This window comes from Varroa jacobsoni, unplaced genomic scaffold (genome assembly GCF_002532875.2).
Source record: "Varroa jacobsoni isolate VJ856 unplaced genomic scaffold, vjacob_1.0 scaffold_309, whole genome shotgun sequence".
Taxonomy (NCBI): Eukaryota; Metazoa; Arthropoda; class Arachnida; order Mesostigmata; family Varroidae; genus Varroa; species Varroa jacobsoni.
In genome coordinates, this window is record NW_019213211.1 from 178,744 (window position 1) to 197,228 (window position 18,485).

General features: G+C 39.5%; 2 protein-coding genes across 2 annotated transcripts in view; one reads left to right on the top strand and one right to left on the bottom strand.

The window, feature by feature from the left end:
- The first annotated feature begins 8,346 nt into the window (after window positions 1-8,346).
- Window positions 8,347-10,944, top strand: LOC111259226 (uncharacterized). Its single transcript, XM_086967807.1, has 2 exons — window positions 8,347-8,532; window positions 9,274-10,944. Exons 1-2 carry the CDS (start codon window positions 8,521-8,523, stop codon window positions 10,219-10,221), a joined length of 960 nt encoding a protein of 319 aa, XP_086823933.1. The 5' UTR covers window positions 8,347-8,520; the 3' UTR covers window positions 10,222-10,944.
- A 2,611-nt stretch (window positions 10,945-13,555) lies between these two features.
- Window positions 13,556-18,485, bottom strand: part of LOC111259233 (uncharacterized) — a 93,854-nt gene continuing 88,924 nt past the window's right edge. The window contains exon 11 of the mRNA XM_086967808.1: window positions 13,556-18,227. Coding sequence (XP_086823934.1) covers window positions 18,121-18,227 — 107 coding nt within the window. The 3' untranslated portion in view covers window positions 13,556-18,120. The remainder of the gene's footprint in view (window positions 18,228-18,485) is intronic.

Consider the following 18,485-nt stretch of genomic DNA (forward strand, 5'->3'; position numbering starts at 1 on the left):
AGAAATGTCCGGCTCGTTAGCGATGTCTAACCCATTTCGTGTGATCACCATCAACGTGCGATTCTTCCAGAACGTCAGACCCGTTGGTTATGTAAAGTTTGCCATTAGTGCATGGCTCATCATTTATATCTAGATTATGGTTGGGGTTCATATCGTCATCGATGCCCAGCTCGGTATCGTAATCCTCGTTGGCAAAACACCCTCTGGATTGAAGCAGCCCTTGGGGTGTAGGTTTGTTTATTACTCATAGATGATCACATTGTGCCCGCTCCACACTGGAGTTCGTTTTGAACTAATCCACAACAATAAGAGCAGCTACGGTGTTTTCGTACGCAAAAAATCCTAACCTTGTTGGCTTCTGTCTCCGGTGCTAATCTCAGTAAAAATCAACGTGGCTTCTTTAAGATTTTTTTTTCTTAGTGTTCCTAGCTATTTTTCGTTTTATTAGGATCTTCCTCAGTTACATAACTAATTAGCTCTGTATGGTACAATGTCATTGAACAGTGAGGATTGTCACCTTCAAAAACACAATCATTGCGCAATGATATGCGAATGGTGAGGTTTTTCTGAAAATTAGATACATAGTAATTTATTGGTCTAAATGTCAGAGTCAGGGCAATCTATGAAACGATCAGAAGCAGTTAACTCGTTAACAGGTGCGAGGGTGGCGCCATCTAGTCCAGTCAAATAAAATCTATTTGCAGGGTAAAAAATTGTATATCGTGTTGAAATAATATCTGTCATATTTTAGCGTATTCAGTGTAAATTTGATGGGTCTTGCATTGCGGCTATGGCGCTTTATGTGCACAAAGAGCAATACATCAACAGTGGAAAGACAGGTGTTTACTATTTACTTGCCATGCATCGAATCCATTTTAGTGCATTCTAGGTCTACAATAATGGGCCTAAATATTCAATTGCAAAATCAACTTTCTTTATTTTAAGTATAAACCAATATTGGAAAAGAAAATTTATTTAGGTAGACCTAGGACGAAATCACGTGGTCGGGAAACTACAATAATCGTAAAATAGCATCTTGTCAGGTACGTTCCGACATATATTTCTGTTGTATAAATTAGTTCCTTTTGCCATTGATCTGATTTTCCAAAACAGTTATTTTGATGGCGTTCTGGTTACTCTGCATGTCAGTAATATGAAATTTTGTTTCTTGAGATAAAGTTCGATTTTTTTAAATGCCAAACCCAAAAACTAATCTTTGTAAATCTATAACGAGTAGAAAGATATTAAAATAAGATAGTAGTGTCCGGTTTTTCTTTATTATCTTCCAAAAGTCGTTTTTAGTCTGTTCTTCAATCGGACTATTCATCGTGTTACCGAATTTACTCTTTATTTCATTCGACAACCTAGTAATAAAGTTAGTGGATAAATTGACAAAAATAGCGGTAAAAACTAAGCATAATATTCTATCTAATATATCCTAAATCTCATAATATCTTACATGACGTTTGTAGAATTGAAAGCACGCTTGGGATCAAGAAGTTTTTAGTTTTTTTTATGTTCAAAAGTATTTTAATTCTCCCAATGCCTCCTACTCCTGTCATAAAAACCAGTCAAAAATTTCGAAGAGCCGAATTTCGAATTAAATAGCCTTAACCAGACTATTTAACCTAAACGTGCATTTCTGAATTCCCAAAATAGTAAACTTTAAATATTTGTCATATTAAAGCAATTTCTAATACGACTATCTTCTTATCTTCTTTTTTTTTTTGTTATAGTAAACGCAATACTCGCAATAAGAAATAATTTCTATGGAATAAAATTCGTGTGCTCATTGTTGTGGGTCCATCGCCCCACCCCATTGCTCACCGCTGTCCGTAATCGATGGTCGCTTATATAAAATAGATTGAACACTCTCTAGATTATTGTTTATTAAAGTGCGATAATTAATTTAAGTACGTATTATAATAACACTGTGAATAACGCGACCTATTCACCTTCATGTATAGCATCTAATATTACTTAATTCATGCAACTAACTTATCGCATACGATCAGCTCCTGTCTGCACCTATCGTTAGTGAATGAAGGTCGAGTAAATTCGTGATGCACTGGGGCTGTATTGCAGACGAAATCATTCATCTGAAAGGATACGGTATCATTGATTCGAAGCAAAGTAGCATTACTCATTATCGAAGACCATTTCTTTAGCGATAGGCCAGATTAGCTTCTCAAATCGTTTTATCAACGACGTTTTTGTAACAGTAGGAATCGAATGTGGCAATTGCCGTCTGAACATATTTTTCTTCCAGTTTATGCACTTCGTCGCAGTAGCTTGTCTCGTAGCGTCAGAGCAAAGTCTCTAGTGACTGTAGATAGAAGTAGCGCATTGAATTGAAGGGAAATATCTGCGAAAATTTTTCTATTTCTTCTAAGGGAGGTGGATAGATTCTTCACAAACACATCCAGTGTTGCGGCAAGTTTCGAGTTCCAACATAAACATGAACAGAATATAGTAGACAGCATCAGTAGAGCCCATGGAAGGTTCGTATGGATTGGCTGGCGGTGAGAACATCTGTAAATACACAAGTCGAAGGGACGCTTACTTAGGTGGAACTAAGCCTAATGTCTTAGAAAAGCATCTGAACCTTGATCTATTTTGTTGAGCGTAAATTTAATGGCGCGCAATTTCTTTAGATTTCTGCTTCGAAGCCTGAAGTTCAAGTGTCGTGTTTTATCCAGCCTAAAAATCATGAGTTCCTACAGCCTGTTGCACATATCCATTTTACAGAAATGAAAGCTTTTTGGTACTCGACAAAACGATATGCGCTATTTATTATTTTGGTTCAGTCGATATTATTAATGCGTTCGCCTTTAACGCAGCATCATGATTAGACGGGTTAAGCGACAAGCTATCTTGTCTAGTGGTTTTGAGCCCTTCAAATATCGCTGCGTGATTATTTTTTAGTAAAAAGCGCCAAAAAACCAGACAAGTTGGGCATGATAAGGATAAAGAAAAATCTCGTCGTCAATTTATTGCAAACGAACGGATCAAGTGAATTCATAGTTATCTTCAACAAAGCTACAATTATAAAACTAACAAAAAATTATACGAGACAATCATATTCTTTTAATAAGCGGTAGACTTTTATGGTGACCTACCTGAATTCGCTCGAGTTTCAAAGGAACAAATCTTTGCTGTCGTGGTTGAAATGTAGTTTTTTTTTTTTTGTATAACAAAGATGGGTGAAATTGGTCCACTTGCACCCGTTAAGACGCAATTTGTTGTTGGATTGGAGAATTCAGTGGCCGTGAAATATGATGGCCGCTGTGATTATAGTCAGCGGGACTATTTTTTGGACAGATGTTTTCTTACGAATAGACTGTCTGGATTGTAGGAAGGACGTGAACTGACTGTGCTTCCTTTTTTTCTAACGACTTCCTCTATTCAAGTGCGTTAGCATCTTCTCTATCTACGAACACGTTGCCAAGCATAGGTATTAATTGCATAAGACATATAGTGTGAATCAGCTAAACGGGTATTCCGGAATACTAGGAGGGCTTCTAAGAGACAAAAAGCCCAAAGCGACGGCCTGGTCCGTGGTAAAATATCGTTACGTATAATAATAATAACGGGAAAAATAGAACCACATGCGTTGACTGTGTATGAGTTTGTTCCGCACTGTGTAGTGTACAATGAATTTATGCTAGATCACCAGCTGGCTTTGCTCAATTTCGAGGCTATGGTGAAACTGCATACACTAAACTGCATGCATATATGTAACTAAAGAATGATGAGCTACCTTCATCTTATTATAGCTGCACGCTACTGTTACCATATGTGACCAAAAATTATCTTATCGAATAAAAAACTTATAAAAGTTTAATACAGTCCATTTATAGTGTAGCTCTCAGTTGTAAACAACTTGACGTTCGAAGAATAAGTTTAGCCTTTGCTAAGCGTCGTAACTTAATTAGCAGCTGTACTTAAAACCTAATCATTTCCGTTACTGAAACTCGACTATAGTAAATAGTACTGAAATCCCAACATTGAGTTCATTGGCACATCATTCATTTATGGTGACAGAGTGCATTACTTCCAATATGCTATAAAAACAAACTTAATATTTTTTAATAAACGTATATTTATAAATATCTTGATTTCAATTCAGATAAAAAAATATCTAATAGGTGTCCGATACTTTGGGATCTTGGAAATAACAAACATGTTTGTATCATTTCAAGCACCGCTGATAAAAAGCGCTGCCTTCCCGCGTATTAGCCATGGCACGTAACGATTAACTAACACAAACTAACTATCGACAATAGCGACGTCAACAAAATAAAATGTAAACATTTTACATTTATCTCATCTAGACAGCATCAACCTTAGCTGAAACGACCATTTGTCATTTCGTGAAGACTTCTAGTACTTGAAGATCTTCTTCTTTTTCTACATGTCGCTTCGAATGGCTTCGAACGATAATGGGGAAAACGGCGACAACTGTCGTGATAGGGTTGCGACCCCGTGTCCTTGCGCCTTCGTCTAAGGCGCCATCGTTGGGACCGACTGCGTTAAACAAGCAGCAGATTTCCCTGTTAAAATGTGGGTAGACGCGCAGGAAGATCCTTGCTCCTTGTACCTCAAATTTTAGACTGCAGATTCTAGCCAACCGAAAACAATTTATCTCTACAGCGCATTAGTGCTTCGAGCGATTGGTAGCGACGTACCAGCCACGTTTAGAGCAAGTTAATGCTACCGCGTTACGGCGACTAGTCACAAAAACGACGATGGCCACGAAGAGCGATCGATGTTAAAATCAACGAAATTATGTAGAGTACTTATATTCGTGTTGTTAATGACGTTTGCTATTAAAAATTGCTCGCTGAATATAAAACTCATTGGTTCTACAGTGTAGCATATGTGTTCATCGTATCCTTAAGTAAAAAAATGTTTATTTTATCCTTAGACACTAGAATACGAGCGACACTCAAAACATTTGAATCAGTTGTCTATAGAAATTCGTTCCATTACGCTAAGTTATACAAAAAATGTTTTTTCTTTTGATGTAAAAAAAGCAGAAATAGTTGAGACGCGCTTAAATTTTGAAGCTCACTCCGGGCACTGATTGTGGCTTGTTAATTTACGGAATTTCACATCTGACTAACGCTAAGTACCCACGTCGTACAATAAATGCAATCAAATAACTAACGATTCGTTTATTAATGTTGGTTCCTTAAATTAAACGCTGTGGTAGAGTTTTGTTATACAGTTAAAGGCCCCTATGCAGTATGTCAAAATTAAAGGCTAAAAAACAACAAAGTAGGACAGAGATAGAGGCAAAATAATGACTTTAAATTGATGATTGAGCGCTTGCGTGGGCACAATTCATATGAATCAGAAAAGTCAAGATATCACACCGCAGCGACAAAATCCACCCAGTCAGTTTTAAAGCTAACCTCAAAAAAAAAACTAACGATAGATAGTATACAGCTTCTTTTGTGACCGAGGGGTGAACGACTAAATAAAATGATACCGATAAGAAGCTTTGTTTTAGTATATTTTTTTCGACTTCACGTTCACGTGTTTCCAACTATACGTATCAACTATACAGATTTGGGCGAGTGCAGGATTGACGCTATCTGAATAAGAACTAAATATTTATGATTATTAACTGAAATGGAGAAGTAATTAGAGTTACATGAGGGTTACAAAATTGGAGTTCAAAACCTAATCGGGCTGGAGGAGTAACTTGTTTCTGTTTGTCGGCGTGCTGAATATGTAGCTTACGGTCACAACTAACTCCCGAGCTATGTAGACAAACTAAAAAAAAAATTTCAAATTAATGTTTACGAAGGGCTATTACGCTCAAACGTGCCATTGCAGTAGATACATATAGGAAGATAGTCAAAACAGAAAAGGTGGCCTAGACCTTCGCTCAAAAATCTTGACAAACATAAATTTATGAAGTAATAGGAAACAAGTGAACTTTAAATGGTTCATTTCCAAACCAATTTAGTTATTCTTTAAGGGCGATAATTACTATAGAAGTACGCTTAGCGAAGCTAGGTTAGCAAAGTCTGTGGCCGTTCGAAAGGCAGCGAAAGCCAACCTGTACAATGATTTTCGAATCGTACTTGTAAAATAAACTACTCCGCTATATTTGTTCACAAATCTTACTGGCTTGAACTGGCGACAAAACAATAGAGAGGTTTCGTGCAAGTACTCGTATTAGAGTGAAATTAACAAATGAATAACATTGAATACGCTTGATTGAGTAAGAAGTGACGAACGCGATCCCCTTTATATATATGGCCTACAATAAACAGGCGTTTATTGTAGGCCATATATATAAACGACGCGAACTTGCGATCACTCAAAATTGGTTGTAAATTTATGTCGTTTTCCGGTCGGCAGATCGCATAATACGTAATACAACATCGGATAATGCCAGCGTATTTTTACGAGTTCTCGTTGCCCATCAGGAACTTATCGTCGCAAGTAGATTGTATCACTATCGTATTACATATATTCGCTAATGTGTAGAATTTACGTGTATAATTTAGTACAGCTTACTACAGTATTGTTAATTTAATCTTCAGGGAGTACATGTATTATAGTGGTTTGATAACTTTTTGTTAGCAAGCAATCTTTTCTGAAGTTCTGTGTAATGAGAGGATCGGTTATTGCGGAATCTTTAAGTGTAGTCTTTTCCAAATCTCTTATGGCATCTGACGGCAATCTATTAATGGTCAATGCACGGTCACAATACTTTCATGTTTCATTTCAATACTACTTCTGAAAAATAACGTTGAGCCCCGGTATGTTTTCAGATATTTGCCATGTTTCTGACAAACTGCAGTCACTATCGTGAATAGGACGATAACATTAGATATCAAAGCTTCTATACAATCTTCGCTTCTGTTGTGAATAGCCGTGTTAACAGATTAACGCGAGGTTTCGTGGACGACAACTGATACTGCCGGCAGCGTTACAGCGAACCTAAATGTGTTTCTATATTGTATCAAATCAAATAATCGTTTGGCATTTTTTTGAAGTCAAATCGATTACGCCTGCTCTGCGGTTCCGTATGTATCTTGGTTAATGTTATTTAGATTGATTTATTCATGTATCAGATCGTATAATGCAAAGGCATCCTTTAAAAGAACACTTAGAATGTGATAAAGCATGAGCCATATTTAAAGTACCTGTCAATAAACAAAGGCAATTTCAGCCACCATTTTTCCATGCAGTTGCAATGGTTTTACATATTTTATATTTCTCGCACTTCTGCGTATGACGCCGATACAAAGCACTAAACACTTTTGATACTGTTTAGACCAACGTTCTGTGTGGACATCAATGCATCGCACTTTGACTCTTGGCGTTTCTAGCCTGGAATAGCGATGTTGGCACACCAAATAGTTTGAAAAGGTCACTTCGTCGTATTTGTCTACTGCAAGCCGTAATCTAATGTATTAGCGGTTAACTTTAACAATATTCATGCAATGAATGGTCAAGTCATGCACCCCGTTAAAGTAAATCCTTGAGCATGAGCAATTAATTAAAGCACCAATATTGTAGGCCTTATAAACGACTTTTTTTTTAAGTAAGAATGACATTAGCCGTTAAGCTATTGCTAGGTGCTACCTAGATATCTTGAGTGTGATTCGGAACTATTTCGGTAGTACACGGTGCTTAATAACACAAAGTAATTTTACATCTACTGACTACATAAACGTCAATTTATACGGGACAAATGTATCCCAATCCGGATAGCTCTGCGTATGCATTTCTCAATTACGTTGTCAGTTAGCTTGACTATCTAAAGATGCTGTGTCCCTTACCAAAATGATCAGTTGTTATACGCTGTCAACTTTGTTGCCCTTCATAGTAGACATTATAATGATTGCAGATATCGCATTATACATCATTGAAACAACGGCAGCCGCAGCTATATTTAATTTGCCAAAATTTACCGTAAAAAAATTGACGAGACCAGCAGCAACTGCGCAACGGCTATACAGCTGCAATGTTACCAGGTTTGGAGGCAAACTAATCATCAGCGCAGCGCAAAGGTAAGCGTGTTATTATTATTACTTAAGCTGACGGTGTCATCAGGGGCTCGTTTTTTCGGTGTTAGGGCCAATCGTTCATAGAAGTTACAGTTGAACACACACACGCACGCACGCACGCACACAAATGCGTTTCATGTTGAAATGCTTAAGTTTTTTTTTTCATTCACGTCAAGCTTTTAACCTGCTGCTGTTAGTTGACATGCGGCTGCGTCACCTCTTAGCTAAAGATGTGTACATTAGCGTTGTTGCTGTTGCCGGCATCGCTTGGACCTAATGCCTTTGCTGAAGAAAAGAAAAAGTAGAAGTAGAAAAAGGAAAGTGAAAGAGACAACCGATGTCTTCCCCATAGCCAGCTGACAACGTCTTGAAGATAAAAGAGCTTGTTCGTCTTGACGGGAAGACAAGCCGTCAAAAAGCAACAAGGGACGTTGTTTGCTTACAAATTTACCCCCTTGTTGTGTTAGAGACTAGAGCTTCTGCAACGATGAGAGCATTGGTACGTGTTATTGCAATAGAATGCCATAAACGGCAACCTCGAACGCTTCTGGAGGATTGAAATTGAAAAACCTCGAAATCTTTGCCCCATCTCACAATATGCGGACGTAATTGTTTCTAATTAGTGTGCTGATTTGTATATGTGTGACTTGTGCTGTGCTTGATACGTGCGCATGGCTAATCTCGTGCAAAATAAACTGATTGTGCGTGAAAAATCGTACTTAGTGCTTGGGATAAAATTGCCACGCCTGTGATACAGTGTTTGTGCGCGGATAAATACGTACACATTTTTTCTTTATGATGTGTGCTGCACATAAATGCACTCTCGTTTTCTTTTTTGGAATCTATCTGTTTAGTTCAACAAATTGTATTCTTTATAACCAAAACAGAGAACATTTTTTAACTAAACCCCTTAATTGAGGACCGTTGGATACAGATCATATATATACACCAATATGCCTTCCAAGCAGCTACAATCCTCCATTTACAATAACGTAGGATAACAAAACAGAGTTGAAGGTTTTCGCCTGTATATAACGTTATAGTGACGAAGGGTCTGCGTCGCGATTTACATACTTAGCGATGATTCTTTGTAGATCCGGATTTTTCCCTAACTTAGTTTGCATCAACACTCGTTTTATGCGTAAAAAAACTAACAAAAATGTCAATTTTCTTAATCAAAAATGCCTGTGCAGCTCATGCCAACGTTGACCTTAATGCTATTTTTATGTCCATATTTCAGTTACTGTTACCTACACTAGTTGGCATTGCTTATTGCGGCTATGGCCGCGCAGAAGGTTGGGCCGATGGAGGCAATGATGGCTGGGCTGGAGGCGGAGGAGGCGGTGGAGGCTGGGCAGAAGGAGGGGGCGGTCATGGCGGGGGCCCGCAGATAGGAGAGAAGATCATCATTAAAATAGATGAAACAGCTGGCGGTGGTGGACATGGAGGCGGAAGCTGGGCCGGTAATGGAGGCGGACATGGAGGCGGAGGTGGTTGGGCTGATAGTGGAGGCAGTTGGGCTGGCGGCGGAGGCGGCAAGGGTGCCATCAGCAAAGCCTACATCATCAAAAAACTTCCGAGCGGTGGGCACGGGGGTGGTGCCGGTGGACACGGAGGTGGTGGCGGTGGCGACGGCGCACAACAAGCAGCCGCCCTCGTAGCTATAATAAAGAAGCTCTCCCGTAGTGGCGGACATGGAGGAGGCGGACATGGAGGAGGCGGCAGCTGGGCTGCTGGAGGAGGCGGACATGGAGGAGGCGGCGGCGGTGGCTGGGCCCCTAGTGGAGGCGGCGGCGGCTGGGCCCCTAGTGGAGGCGGCGGCGGCGGCGGCTGGGCCCCTAGTGGAGGCGGAAAATCCTATATCATCAAGCGGGTCCAGAGCGGCGGTGGCGGCGGCCACGGCGGCGGCGGTGGTGGTAAACTTAGTGGCCTTTTGAGTAGTCTAGGAAGTTTCGGCAGTAAAGGAGGTGGCGGCGGTGGCAAGAAAGGAGGCGGAGGAGGCGGGGGCGGCGGCCATGGACACGGCGGTGGAAAGAAGTACATTGTGAAGGTTCAAACTGCCGGTGGTGGTGGTGGTGGTCACGGAGGCGGTAGTTGGAACGGCGGGGGCGGTGGTTGGAACGCCGGGGGCGGCGGATGGAACGGCGGGGGCGGTGGTCACGGAGGAGGCGGAAGTGGCGGTTGGTGAAGGCGAAATGTCAGCAATATCTTACTGTTGTTATTGTGGTCATCTTTGATGTCTAATTTATCGTCCCTTCCCGTTTCCTCGATTGTTATTGTTAACCTGTTCTTATAGCGAGTTTGTACAGCGACTGTTAGCCGTTTGTATCGCCATCTGTCCTTCGTGCTATATATTTATAAAAATGTAGCAATGAAGATCTTTTTGTCCCCGTATGACAACAAATGAGGAAATGTATGTTTCACATATCTGTCCGTTTAGCACGGCTAAACTTTCGAATTATGCTGATCTAGTGCTCTCGTGTTGTGAAGGAAAAATCATTTTGTATTGCATGTTTGTGCATCGTCGTCTGCGGCATATCTGCTTTGTTCAGTTGAAGCAAATGTGGTGTTTTACCTACGATTTTTACCCAATCTAGTGCGTGTCTAATGTTCACTGGTAGTCTGTAGCCGTTTATTTGTACATTGTAAAAGTGTTGTAAATTATAATAATTATATATATGTACATATGTGTATATATATATATGTATAATGGTGGGGTTTGTAAATGTGATTATTTAACATATACACACTACTGACAGGATGATCCAAATGAAGATAAAAATGTATTTTCTGATGTGCTAAAAACCGATTGAGTAACCCAATTTTTTACGCTTACGACCAGTCGTTTCAATATGTATGAATAACAGTTACATTAATAAAAGATTCGGGTGTTCAGCAATAGGCCAACTTACACATTGTAATTGCTTTACAGTAGATATTTAAGCTTCCTACAGATAAGTTGTAGATTATAGTTTTATCTAGGAAGCCATGCAGAACGAGACTTTGAATCTGATGAGTCAATTTCAGTGAAGATCGTACTCGACGTGAAGCCCAACACGTGGCCAAAAAAAGGATACGAGAGTAGATACGTGCATACTGGAGCTTCTATGTAAAATTTATCTCTCCTTACATGATAATAATACATCATAATTAGCTAACGCAAAAGGATTTGCCTAAAATAGAAGCAGGTACTAAAATCTTCGTTCGTTGATTATTGCAAACGAAGTGTAATTAACAATAAGCATAATTGTCCTGAAGTGTAATCCGCTGTTTCTTCAGTCATTTCCTGTGATCTAATAATTTAGGTGCAAATCTTCGCAGTTACTGCTATAATTTCAAGTGTCCGTGTCATTGATAACTACAATACCGAGACTCTAGATGTCCATCAGTCTAATTTTAAAGGGATAAGACTGAAGGCTTCAGCAGCTGTTGAACCTTCACCGTGAAAGTTTCGTTACTGAAAATCTGTGTTTCCGATTGCCTCGATTATAATAAATCATGTCAGATGCTGCGCCTACTAACACAGGATTTGAACGCCAGCTAAGGGACTTAGTAATATCTGAAGCTTATTCAAGATCGAATTCGACTTCCGAACATCTGATTATAGTGCAGTTACGTCTAGATAACCACTGTCGTGCTCATTATTCTGCGCAATATATTTTAAATAGGTCTTCACGTAGCGGCCACTAGCAGTGACCGGAGACTGGTGTTAGGAAACTTCAACTACCTTATAATACTTTTTCATTACATTTAGGACAAAATGAAATCTGATACTGAATTCGTCGATAGGTCGACCTCAAAAATCTGAGGTGTCCTTAATGCAGATCATCGATAAAAGATGTAATAAACGATTTATTTGTTGTTCGTTCTGTATTTTGTTTACGGAACTCGATACCTTTCTATCAGCAATGTTATTCTCACTTTTAAGTTTGACAAAGGCAAAACAGGTGGATTCTATAGGTAGGAATATGTATATACCTTTCTTGAAGTTTCTACTACCAACACAGAGAAAACTAGCAGAGCCTTAGTGGAGACACTTTTCCGGTGGTTCCGGAAGTTGAAGAGAATATCTACATAAATGTATACATTTATTTTATACACGGCCCAAAGGAAGGATCGCCTTTCGCCGCTTTTTACAGCGAAATGTAAGACTACCTCTCATTCTATGTATGTCCAATAGAGACATTTAACTATGCAGACCCGAAAGCTGTCAAGCATCTTATGCCGACGATCGGTCAATGGCAAACGTGCTTATGTTACGTTGAGCTTCCTTATACGCGCGTTAGTGGAACTTTTGTTCCATCTTTTGGAATCTTTTGTTACAAACGTAGGTCTTCTATTTGAATTATGCAACTATGTTACTTACGGTGATAACTTATTTAAATCTGGTCGTAGAAGCCTGTGGATCGAGCATATGTACTCTCGAAAAATAATGTCGACATTACGTTGAAATTTGAAAAATTCTTCGAGATTTTCAAGAGAAAAATGCAGTCTGCGCGAACGATATATAATGGGTACGATGCATGACAAGGAGCTAGCAATTGTAGCTTTTGTATTTTTGTTACTAACAGCTTTTGCAGTGCGAAATGGAGCACTGCCGCAAAGCAAAAACGGTTTAACTCTATTGCCTGCTCAATGTGAAGTTTGTTAACACGACACTTCCAGATTTTGTGACCTACGGTTGATAATACCTATATTAGATATGAAACAGGCACCATAGGTTTTTTTTTTTGCAAATCTACGTTAGCTTTAGTGTAATCTTTGCCTATCTGTAGTGATCCTAAAAGATACATTTGTCACTACAAATCACAGTTCGATGTAGTGATATATGGTCACTCTTGTAGCGTGAGAGCAGAAAGAAGCCCTACATTGTCATTTTTTGGTTCTCACTTGGCGTACCCATTTCGGTACAGAACTTAGCTCGATGTTAATGATTTTCACTACGGGTTCGTGCTCAAGTTTAGAATTAAACTAACGACTTTCGCTACTTCCCCCGGTACGTACTTAAAACGTCGATATGACGGGCTACGTGTGCCGCCGTGGCTCGGCAATGCATTCATTAATCATTCAAATTTTCCGGATTTTCATGGTTCACTGCGATGCCCTGCCTGCTACAAGTTCCAGTGACGATATTCACATCGCGCACTGTTGAAAGCATTTCATACGGCACCACTTACTAATATATTTACATCCTCTTTGCGAAAAATTTCGCTTATGGCTACTAGGTAATGAGGCAAAATAGGCAACCGAGGTTGACTGACCAAAGGCCAAGGCTGAAAATAGCCTTACCTGTAGCTCTGCTTTAGCGTTTTGTCTGGAAAAAACAGTTTAGAAATCGGGCGAAAGTTAACAACATTGTCAAATCGGTTCGTATGAGCCAATATCAATTGGCTCTTTGTCCTAGTTCTAAAAATTTCAACAGCGTTTACTGCTTGAATAAGGCCAAAATTGAACTTATCCAAGAGGGAAAGCATAAGCGTCTGCAGTCCTACTATACTAACTACAAGGAGTAGACAGAAAAATTATTCTTTTGTAATAGTCTAAATATTTATTGAGGTTTGTAATGGGGTTTTGTTTGTTGATGTTGGTAAACTGGGTTGCTTTCGTTAATCCCATTGATGTCGCCACCTTCTTATTACAACGATTTTTAGGGTAGAGCTATTGTAGCGGTTGTTGTCCGTTGTCAGGATTTTCAACAGATGTTACTGTTGTCGCAAGCATTTTTCTATTGTTATGTTCTCTGCATCAGCGCAACGATTGACCAATACATTTTGTTTGTATGTTGTATGTTGGGGTAATCTGCGATCGTTCCCGTCCGCACCATCGACGCAATAAATATGACGCAGACGAACCACGCGTTTCATTTGATCGCTGTGGTAAAAGTCACTCTTCGTTTATGACTTCCAAATCCACTCTCGATTTTTTGTTCCTTCCTTTCAGCCAACCGTCTTTTCCTGTTGCCATTCACACATATTTTCATCCATCGGTTATGGTCGGTTATTGTATTATGTCACCCGATGTACCCGAGACATCGGCATCATATTTAGGGCGCGACAAACATTGCAAGATGATAATGATCGCAATTATATCATGCAACAATTAATTACAATTCATTTCTTAATTCAATGAAAAGCAAAAAAAAAACATGAATTAGATAACTATAATTATTTAATTCGTAGAGCATCCTACATATATCATAATGGGTCTGTGTAGTTTGGGGACCGTTTCGGCTGGTTGAACAGGCACGCTGAGTTGCGTGCCGTCAGTTTTATGGAAAGATTATCAAAATTCGTATAGTATTACGGTAATTTGCCTTTAGTGTTGTGTTGAAATTTGAATAGACGAGTGCTGCTTTATCCTCATATGTACAATGACAACTATTCCTCATCCTTCACTTTCGCTCTTATTTTTTATGTATAGTAATATTATATATTACTCATATATATCCTTGTCGATTGATATATGTCTATATATTTATAATTATCGTATTTTCGTACAGAACTTTCTCATTGGATTAGTCTAGATATGACAGCCATAAAATCAGTATCAGTATGAGATTATTTTTGCTTCTGCAAAGAGGACGCAACGATCAGGAATTATTTTGTTTTTCTTTTAATGTCATTCCTCGAATAAGCTTTTACTGTGACTACCAGCATTATAGTACTCGCATGTTCTGTAAAACGAATTATCAAAAAAAAATAAAAAAAAAAAAAAAAAAGAGAAAGAAGTACGTTTTTGCGAAGACCTAATACGTACGCAAGTATAGCTATTTTCGAGTTTTTAAGCGTCCACTACCATTCAGCGCGTAGATATATCCATAAGGTTCTATCTGACGCTGTACTGTGTGTAACGAAACTAATGAAGATCGAACATAAACGCACCGGGCGAGAACGAATCGTGCTACCTAAACTAAAACCTCAACGAAGATTTCACAATATAATTATCTTAGATTATATTAGTGATAATGTAATTATCGATATTACAGTAATAACAAGCATAATATTGAGACGGTATTCTTTTATGAATTGGTTGACGATATCGAGGAACCCTTCAACTCAGCTAATAAATGGGCAATTAGTTGTGATATTCTTACGGCAAATATACACGGGAATACACGCAAATATAAAGCGAACTCATGTTGACCGCCAGTAAAAAGTGTTTATACGGGAAAACGAAACGATTACACACCAGTTGTCTGTTTTTTTTTTCTACTTCCCACGTGCGTCTAAAAGTTATGCTCGTAATTGCAGTTAATTGTAAACTAGTTTTATTTCGTTTTTTGTGTTTATTGAGAGGCACAATTTTCAACGCAGATATGGGGCACACGCGAGTTTCCCAGGTTTGCCGTATTACCGTCGCTAAGATTAATAATGTTATCAATAATCTAATAATATGATGAGGTTTTTTCAAGTTCGAGTTTTATATAGACGGACGTTGGTTGGCACAGAACCATCGGCGCTGTAGGTTATTACAGTAATAACCATATATATATATCAATTGGTGTCATGATACTATATACATAAACCTTATTGTATCAGCTTTTTTCGACTATTGTCTCGTTCTCGCACCAGCCCCTCCAAAACAGCGACCCCGTGTGATTGTGACATCACTGCTTTTGGGATCGGTCGCAAATTTAAATTTTCCCGCGCTTTTTCATATATATATATATATATATATATATATGCATTACCTAAGTTGTCTAGTTTCAAATGAATACAGTATTATTATTAATATCCTTGTTATCATCTTACTATTCATAGTAATTGTTATATCATATCGTCAGAACGTTTGTAATTATGTATATATTCATGTATAGGTGTTATTAGAATTATAATAGCCATACTTATAGCTATAATAGGTAATATAAAATGAGAAATTATATTACTTATTCTTCCTCAGCAGCTCAACGTTTCACAGATTTGAATATTTTTTGTTTATATATCAATGTGTTGCCACGTGTGTTAGAAGTCAGCGTGTGACGTATAGCAATACTTGTTCACGCCGCCTGTGACTACGTTCGTGTGGTTCATTGTCTTGTACGGATCTTTTCATTGCTCATGAAAAAAAAACAAAATATGATTTGCGACAACGCTAAATATTACGTTTTCCGTAGTTGGCCCGATTGATCACTCTGACATTGGTAATGTTCGACGCCGTTGTTTTGCCATAGCGCAACATCTGTAGCTCTCTGGATTATTTGTGTGGATACTTCTGTGTGTTTCCGCTTCTGATAATAAATTATTTACGCCATTATGCTCAGCATCTATATATTACTCATCGTTGCAGTAAGGGTACTAACAGATACGGGTGGAAAGAACAGTGATAATAATTTCGTTTAGCAGCGTCGTCGTCGTCATTAGATGAATAAAAATACAATGCGGTTGTATTATGTATCAATGAATCGATGCTCACTTGATCGATCTATCGACCAATCAATCAAAGTTATGTGTACAATGGCCGACTGACTGTATCATTGCGATGTCCCCGCTTGATCTGTGGCTGTCACCAATCAACATTGCTTACGTCGTCGTTTTCAGCGCCTGATTTTCGTACTCCTTTTTGCTGTCCTAGCGAACAGTCGCACGAACAGCATTTTGACCCGCGAGCTTCTGGAGATATCGATATAGGCGTATCCCGTACACGTCAGCCTGTGCATGGCGGGCTCTGCAGCTTCCCGTGGGTAGCGTAGCGTTGTGATTAACCACAGGTGAATCGGGGCCGTTCAAAGTTAACGCTGCTGTCGAGTCGACTCCGGTTCTTTGGTATCCTCTGTATTTGCGTCTGAGAGCCGGACAGCAAGCCGGGCGCAGTACGCCACCTCCCTGGATTTCACCTTCTCCCTTCGTCTCACTTCCGGGGGCTTGAGCTCGGTGCGCAGCCTACGTCCGACTGCCGTGGGCTTCTGGCAAGTGGTGCCCGTTTGTCACCCGTTTATGGTGGTGCTATTTTTCTCCTTAGTGCCGTGCAGCGACCAACCTCCTTACTTCGAGAAGTAGTCATATGTAAGCAATGTACATGGTCATAACACGACGCCCATCTCCCTCGTGTTCCCCTGCAAAACGGAAACATACCTGGCAGATTGAGTCGTCGATTAGTGCTGAAAGATGCTAGTTCATGTCGTGCGACTCCCTGAGAACTAGGCTATCAGCCAACTCGGATCGGCTGAAACCAACGAGAGCTTTACCATTTGTCCATGCTTTCTTTCTGCCCTCTCTCTCTCTCGCTCTCATCGTTTATCTCCCTCTCTCTCTCTCTCTCTCTCTCTCTCTCCGCCTACAGGGATCCAGAACACGAATAAGATGATAGTAATAGTCATAAAATAATGTATTGCATTGTAGACAAACTGGTGCGGGCGGTCGAGCTAGATTTTTTAATCTCAGTGGTCTCTGTTTAGACCGTTAACGTTGTGTTGGCGTAATGTTGCTTTGTCTTTGTTAATATGAGGTCGCTCTTCTTTGTTATTAGTTTTTTTTCTTTTCTTCCTCTTCTTTCGCTCTCTCCAATGAAACTCTGTACATTATTCACAGCTGTTGCTATCTCTCTCTAGGTCCATTAGCGTCTCGATCGATTCCTTGTCAACCTTGCTCTCACACAGACTTCCTTCTTTCTTGCCCTAATAGATTTCATATGTAATCCCCGTATTGTCCTGCAGCTGCGACTGATGTTGCGAGCGTCCGGCGTCAAGTTCTCTAAACCGCACATCCGTAAGAATGAACAACATCAATGCAACCAGAAAATGATTTTCGACTGTAATCAATAATGTCTGGGCGAGCAAAGTTTGCGCTTTCTTTTGACGCGGTTGCCTTCATCGATTATTATTATTATTATTATTACTTTTCTTATTAGTATCATTATGCTTTGTCCATTATTGTGTTCTTTTTTTTATCACAAGTGAGATCTCCTTCAGTGGCATCACTGCTTCTTGTCTTCTTCTCTCTCAGCTCTCTTTCTCCCTTTAGCTCCTTTCTCAGGTTTTGCCTCTTCATCGTCCCGTCGAATGATTTTTCGCGCATGTCTTATTATAACTTCATAGTAGTCCGTCTACACTTCGACCGCTGTTTCTAATTGCTCAGATTCGCCGGGCGGCTCAGCAACGCTCTAGTGATGCTTTATAGCTCTCAAGCGACGCAACACTTTGAGTAGTCGACGCCGCAGTCGACCGTGCCCCATTATGGGTGTAATAGTACGAGGGATCTGTAACGAGCAGCAGAGGGTAAAAGCAAAGATCAGATATTCATCGTTAGAAACATAAACGGTATGGGTCATGGTGTTGACAGCATTGAACACAATTAATTTTTCAGCTATTGAAATAGTAAAACAAATGTATGGGTTTCAGGTAAGTGTATATAGATGTAGCAGATCACAAAGAAGACCAGTATACTTTTTTGGCGTTTGCTGACTTCGCTAGATATTGTCAACTGCATAGACTCTTGACTCTGGAAAAAACCGTTC